Below are 7,629 nucleotides of genomic sequence, written 5' to 3' on the forward strand. Positions count from 1 at the left end.
ACCCTATGATATATTCCCATGAGGGAACTGCTAAAGCTAGCTAACGCTGAATGAGGTGGAATTAAGAAAATCTAAATGAGCTACTGCAAGGGCGTCTTTCCTTGATCATTTCAGATAACGTATCCAACCATTCTATTGTACTGTATATATAAAGCATAACGTACACGCCCCCATCAAAAAACTTCACGAGAAAAAATTAATATAATGCTGCACTACTTATGTATATACGGAGGGTGCCATGCCACTTCTTAAATTTGTGATTCTTCAAACTTGATGCAAGGTCTTTTGATACTTAAATCTCCCGCTACATCAACAAATCAGTAGTACTTACCGACTTTTTGCCATCTCCTGATTAAGAATACGGTTGTCGCTGTGCGCCATAACTACCGAGTAATAAAGCCAAATGAATCCGATCCTGCAAGAAAGCAATAAGGCTATTGTATATTATAATTTGGATTATAAACCTGACTAATGAAGGAGCTAGAGTAATGTTCCAAGAAAACAGTGTTATGCATGATATTCGACTCGATGCTCAGATGTATGCTCATATGTATGTACTACTACATGCAGGAAAAAAATATCGTAATAACTTTTGGTTCCGTTAAAATTAAACAACTTTGGTAGTTTTAACAAAACCAACTTGAACTACTTTGAGTCTTTGAATTCCCTTCGTTTAATGTATAATAATTAGCCAAAATTCAAACTGGATCATGATTGACCGATAATTAACTTCCGGTAGATATTCCGACAAATCTGTAGCTGATGAGCATTTTGCATACAAATTCCAGATAATTGATTGCCATTAGAGAGTTTTGCGCCGATGCTTTGTGCTGGTATTACCGTACAGCCATATATATGAGACCATTTGCATTGGTTACTTCATAAGCGCGCATTATAATAAGCACTAACGACGTTGATCCTAGGCTTGAAGTGAAGTTTGAATAAACCCCGTTAGTTCTATTAATAGTCAAGTACAATTTAGAGATTAAAAGTAGACGTCGTAAATGCATTAGAAAAGAAAAACCACATATACTTGCGCACATAACGTACAAGTCTACAAGAGATCGATTAGGTATTCGATCATGTCTACATAATACATCGTGTAATAGAAAAAAAAAACATCCTAATAGCAGTATCCAAGCATTTTGCTATGATCGACGACCTCTATTTCATCGATTAAATGCATTCCACCACATGTGAAACATTCCACCATCTAAATAAATACTAAGTACGTAGTCAACTGCAAGATATATAGAAAAGACAGCTAAGCATGCATGCATACACTCATGATCGACAAGAAAGATTTGTGGATCCACTCTAACGCCATGCATGCACACGTTCATTACTCTGAACGCAGATAGGTCAACATACCCAACATTAATTTTCATGCCATATTATATGATTTATATCCACAGTTCGTAATATGCATGATCCATTCGAAGGATAATATATATAGGCCAGATATATACTGCATAAACTACGTACGTACCCAGCTAGCTAATCAGAATAATGGTTCCTCAATGTGTTCCTGTCGCTTTAAGCTACGCACTATAGATATAGATATAGATAAGGTCACATATAGATATAGATATCTTCTCCGGTTAGCTATCCATCAATAGCGAACGTACCCTTCGATTCCCAATCCAATATCCTGAGAGCGGATGATCATATATAACTGACACCCTACGAAATTACGATCGACCTTCTCTTCAAGCTATCTGCAAAATGAATGCAAAAGAAAATTCATGTATATCAGTACATAGCTAATCAAAACCAAACCCCTCAAGCACTTCAATTTGAAAATTATATCAAAATTCTTATTTATATTAGCTATTTTTCCAATATCATTATACCGTGTAAATATAAGGGCTGCGACGGCCTCCAGCACCAGTCCTTTTCACCTCCGCAAACCTCAACAACCTGCACAGTCACAGAAGATCCAATCACATCCGGCCACGTCACATTCCTGATCAGACTTTTTATACGCTCGCTCCCAGGTCACTGGTTTCACGTGCACAACAAAATCTACGAAAAAGGCCAAAGACGAATGACACGTGTCGAACACAGAGGGAAAGACAGTGGGGGGAGAGAGAATTACAGTCTGAGCGCTTTGCTGGTGTCCGGACTGTCACCGAGAGCCTGACGGATCTTGACTTCGGAGTAGCAGCCGTGAGAGAGCAGTTTCAGAATGGCTTCGGCTTTGCGCTGCATACGAGCCGACCCCACTTTCTTCTTCTTAATCTTCCTGGTTCGCTCACCAACACTCGCCAGTTTCCATCCCCATGCTTTCGGCTCGTATGCAGCGGTGGAGCTGGTGGAGAGGCACGAGGACTCCGATGACGTGGAAGCAAACGACGTCGTCATGGCCACCTTGACGCCGGAGCGAGTTTTCCAGGAGGTGAATTTCACGCCGCTCTGGATCTTCGAACGGTTTTTCTGCGCGGCCTGAAATTCAGGGGAATTTAAATCAACAATTTCACACAGAACACAAAATCTCATAGATTTGAGCTTGACGGAGACTAAAGGATTCCGATGGATTACTCGTTTTCCAGGATCGGATTCAAAATTGGATTAATGTAAAACAGAACAGTTTAAGAGGCAAAAACGAACTGGATTTGAAATCACTAAAATCGAAGCAAATTGTTTTCTCAAAGCCAAAAGTGAGAATCGGATTCCTGTGATCGAGTTGTTGATTCTCAAAGCCAAAACAGAGAATATAAATATGCAGAAAACGGAAGAAGAACAGAGAGAGTAAAACGATTCAAGGAGGTAGAGCTGAGAATCAGAATTAGTCAAAATTTTGAGGCGCCTGAATCACGAGAGTCCGATTGTGCATAAAAATCATAGAAGTGCAAAAATGGAAGAGAAACGGAGCTCTAAAATTGAGTGTTCTACTTGCTTGAAGTTGAATCCATAATGCACTTCAATTTTAGCTAAATTGAACTCAAATTAAGCTCCGGTGAGGCTCGAATTCAACAAAATAGGACTCCGATTATGCACAAATTCTTCGAACTAAAACAGAGAGCATATCCAGAATCTAGAAAAGGCGAAGAGAAAGAGAGATGCGAAGGCTCACTTTGAGCTTGACATCACGATGAAGAGCAGCAAGAGCGAGCATCCTGATTGTGCGAGCTTGATTGTCAACAATGGAACCAGCAACCAAGGAAGTGCAGCAGGATTTTGAATCGCCGGAAACAAAGCTCTGGTCTCCGAAATCAGCACTCCCGCACTTTCCGAGCTCCGATGAGTCTCCGCCGTCGCCCCTGCGTGAAAACTCAGCCATCGAAACCGAGGTTCTCCAAATTGAAACTCAGAGGTGCGAATTGGAATTCAAAACCGAAATTGAAAACGAGATTTACTTGGAAAGTTGCGGAGGCGGTGGTGGTGTGACGGTGAGGAGGAGCAGAGCCGAAGCAGCTGTGTGTTCGCTTGAGCATGGAAACGGCGCCATTGATGGTTTGCTCTCTCTCTCTCTCTCTTAAAAAATGGCGGCTCCTTTTCTCTTTTTGAATCTCTCTCTCTCTCTCTCTCTCTCTCTCTCTCTCTGTGAATTAGTCGGTGATTGAGATTGGTTAGAGTTACTGGGGCGTGGAGTTAGTTACGGCAGCTTGAGCTTTCTGATTGGGCGGTTAGCGATGCTTACCGTCACAGCCGGCAGTGTCATTCACGTTTGAATTTTGCGGTTAGGCACTTGGAGAGTGTGATCAGTTAGCATGGGTGCTATTTTGAGCAAGTCGGAGGCCCAAAAAGAAAGAAGATCAAAGGCGCCAGGTAACGGAAACGCCTCCGATCCGGCGATACAAAGATTTCGACACGGTAGAGTAGTAGTGTAGTACATACATGAAGTGAAAGATGTAATGTAGGCATGTAGCATACAGCGTAGACCATCTAGCATGGTTCTATAGAACACGTTCGTGTTATACTGCGACAGAAAATGTGCCTCCAGTGGTTAAAAGGGGTTACGAGGTACATCGATATTGTATTTACAGCTCATATAAGAATGTGAAAAGTGAGAACACATGGAAATCATCAGTTTTCTTCTTTCCTAGTAACAGTGACTAATGCAGTAGAGTTTCCGATTTCATTGTCAGTTGAAACTCCTCCGTGGCCATGCTTGTGCCATAATTCATGAAGTTCGTGAACCTGAAAAAATGCAGAAAGATTAGCTAGAGAGAGCAATAAGTAGGAACCTAAACAAGCTCATGACAGCCCTGAGTTTACACTTTATCAATGGTAGGGCTGGGACCAGTACGGTTCGGTTCGGGATTCGGCAAATACTGATACCGATAATTTATTCGGTTTCGGTTTCAGTTCGGGATCGTAAATTTGAAATTTAATATCGAAGCGAACCCTACATATCGATTCGGGATGGATTCGGTTCAGTAAAATTGTACACTTTTGCATGTATTTCTATCTATTTATAACTATTAGCTAATGTAAATTAATATTCTAAGTCTTTAAGTACAACCTAAAAAACTACAAAAATATTGAAAATGCATATATTTAATATATTTTATACATTCGGTACGAATTATACATATACCGAATCGTACCGTTTATAAAATTTCGGTATTAAGTTCAGTACGGAACGACGACATTTTACCGATTCGTCCCGACCCGTCGGTATTCGGTACGGGACGGTCGGTTTCGGTACTATTTTTTCGGTACCAACTCCCACCCCTAATCAATGATGTAACGGGTTCTCATTCTGTATATGAAAAAAAGATACCTCAATGACCAACAATAGAAAGAGGTTAACGCTTGGTCCAAACATAAGCAAAGAATGACACAGAGGTAGAAATAAGAACGATATGTATATACCTTTTTTACTTTACCATGCTCTGACATAATAGCGTAATACTTGCGCATCATCATTTCTTCTTCTCCCTGCAGATTGTACATCAAGAATTATCAGTACTACAATTACTTACTACCATCTGTAACCTGCAGACCATTGTAAATCCTATATGAATAAGAAACACAATTATATCCAATCAATGCATTGACATAATCGCGTTACCAATTAGGGGATTCAAGGTTCAACCTGAAGATCAGACAATTCTTGCATCACTGATTGAGACGCTTTCTTGAGGAGCTCATTCTGCTTTTCCAAGTGCCTGTACACGTACAGATTCAAAACAATAATATAATTTCAAATAAGAAGTTGGATTATGAAAATGAATTATATAAAGTAATTGACTGTACGAACTTACTTCAATATCTCTCCCAGATTTCCGGGATCCATGGCACTTAATAATCTGCAACATCAATAAGTAGGTAATGCGAGCATAGGACCAAGATGACAAGTATAAAACCCAAACACATTATATCAAAATCTTATATACTAATTATATACATATCCAAAGTACCCTTATAAGTGCATTGCATAATCACAGAAGCTCGCCTGGCTGTGCGCTTCTGAGTGTTTGAATTTAAGGCTATTCAGCCTATTCTAATGCTTGATTAGTTTGGCTGTGCGTCTCTGAGTGATTAAATTTAAGGCTATTCTAATACTTGATTAGTCCTTGATCGGAGCTTAGCATTCTTGGTTAATCCTACTATTCTATTATGGCAAACTTGACCCAAAAAATAAAAAATAAAAAATAAATCTGAAGTTGGGATGTTTTCCTAGCTTACTTTATTACCTTATGCAATGGAACTATGGACGCATAGCTACATCATGTTCTAATTGTCTACACATGCCTCAACATGCACAGAGACATTGTGCTCAACTTGAAATGATAATCAGGCATGAATATCAGGTACAAAGAGACAACAGCAGGCAAACAAAGAAGCTCATCAAAACAAAATTCAATACACTTCCAAGTTTAAAAAAAAAAAGACTAAAAATTCGACGAATAGAAAATAAGGATTGAAACTGAACAATAAAAATAAGAATCAGATCGACTAGTCTATAAGAATCAGAATCGCAAAATTACATTCAGAAATCCCCAAAAATGTATCGTACCAAAATCAATATATCCTATTCATAAAGCAAAAATCACAAGCAAAAGTAGTTACCTAACTCCAGGTTCGGGGAGAGAAAAGATGGGAGGCGCCGATGGGGATAGTAAGAGTTAGAGGAGGAAGACACAGATTTAGAGGGAAAAGGTCGAACCTAATGTATTTATATTATTGGATATCTCCTTTGTAGGGATTAAAGTTGGGTAAAAGCCCAAATTCAAGCCCGCATGTATTACCAGAAATACCCAAATCAAATTGTAAACCTAATGGTACATTACCGAAAGATTGCTCAGAAATGAGTTAAGATTTTCATTTTTGAGACTCCAACCTGATGGCCACAATTGGACAAACCCACCTTTCCATCAGGAGTCACTGCGCATGTAAATCTTTTGTCAAGTGACCATGACACCCAGATAGTGTTTAATTCCTCAATCAACTCTGGCATCATTGAGAATCTATTGCAACATTTTAGAGAATTACCATCTTCTTATATCAGCTTAAGCATTTTGTTAATTCTCTGGTCCATCTTCAAGATCTTCTACCTGCATAATGTAACCATCTTGACTCACATTTGTTTTCGTCCAAATGAATCCTACTTCAAAACTATGGCATATAAACTGTTTATAGACAATTAGAATGGTTGGGGTCTCACAGGCCTGCTTGGATGAATTTTATTTAAGCTCTTTCTTTTCAAATAATGTGTTGAAGAACGCGGTTGACGGGTTGAGGCAGTTTTTAGAGCCAATTCACATGTCAGAAAAACAATGAAGTCTATCAAAAGAAAGGGGAAGCTCACCAGGGATATATGAAGAGACACTTGAAAGAAGCTTAGTTGAAGATAGAAAACAAAAATTGCAAAAAGCATTACAGTGAAAATGAGGTAACGACTAAATATGTGAAACAAGGGTTGCTGAACAGACATTTTACATCTACACCAGAAACACAGCAAAAGCTGAATCCAGAAAGAGAACAATGACTCTATAGAGTACTGTGCAAAAAAACATGACAAACAGCACTAGAAATATATATTCTAATATCAGGTTCACAAACCTAAGAAGAATGACGGGCAAAAGAAGCGTCTCATGGTCACCGCCACATTTCCTTGTAGCAAAGCAAGAAAACAATTTACAGCCAACGATGATGATTCTAATAAAAATGATGGATTATGTCCAAAGTCACACCACACTCCCATTATCATTGCTCAAAGATGGATTCCCAAACAGAAAAAAACTTTTTACTTGGATTATTGAAACGGATGGTATACACCACGGTGTGCAACCACCGTCTGATATTTTACTCATATCAAGACAATCTCAGCCTTTGCTATATGAAGACGATTCTCTGCCATCTGAATTTTTTTGTTTGGGAGCAACTCAGTTTCCTTAACGGACTAAAAAAATCCATGAGAGCAATGGGTACTCTTAAATAATTGGGACATTGGGTACTCTTTTGTTGCTGTTCTCTGCAAAAACAGTACCGGGAAACTGGATTTCTGATAAACTTGGTCGCCTTCTAATCTGGCTGCGTCGCGGGGCTTGCACGGTCTGGCTGGATAGGAAAATTTGTTTGGTGTTGGTGAGGGCTCGGAGGATGGAATAGGAGATGGTTGTGCTCAATTGCTATCAAGAAGAGGCAGCGCCGGATTAAGCTTTGTCAGACCATGAA

General features: G+C 39.3%; 1 protein-coding gene across 1 annotated transcript; it reads right to left on the minus strand.

Annotated features, from left to right (window-relative positions):
- Nucleotides 1-1,847: 1,847 nt before the first annotated feature.
- On the minus strand, nt 1,848-3,451 carry LOC126796953 (uncharacterized). The gene is made up of 4 exons (XM_050523664.1): nt 3,360-3,451; nt 3,077-3,263; nt 2,099-2,445; nt 1,848-1,920 (listed from the first exon to the last, which is right to left on the minus strand). The coding sequence occupies exons 1-4, from the start codon at nt 3,449-3,451 to the stop codon at nt 1,848-1,850; spliced, it is 699 nt and encodes a 232-aa protein (XP_050379621.1).
- Between the last annotated feature and the right edge of the window lie 4,178 nt (nt 3,452-7,629).

The sequence above is a fragment of the Argentina anserina genome, chromosome 6 (genome assembly GCF_933775445.1).
Source record: "Argentina anserina chromosome 6, drPotAnse1.1, whole genome shotgun sequence".
Classification (NCBI taxonomy): domain Eukaryota; kingdom Viridiplantae; phylum Streptophyta; class Magnoliopsida; order Rosales; family Rosaceae; genus Argentina; species Argentina anserina.

Excerpts from the sequence above, each read along its gene's own strand:
- LOC126796953 (XM_050523664.1), bottom strand. The coding sequence starts at position 3,451 with ATGGCGCCGTTTCCATGCTCAAGCGAACACACAGCTGCTTCGGCTCTG. Across the intron at positions 2,446-3,076 it reads ATCGTGATGTCAAGCTCAAA|GCCGCGCAGAAAAACCGTTC; the intron begins GTGAGCCTTCGC and ends CCTGAATTTCAG. Across the intron at positions 1,921-2,098 it reads ACCAGCAAAGCGCTCAGACT|GTTGTTGAGGTTTGCGGAGG; the intron begins GTAATTCTCTCT and ends GTGACTGTGCAG.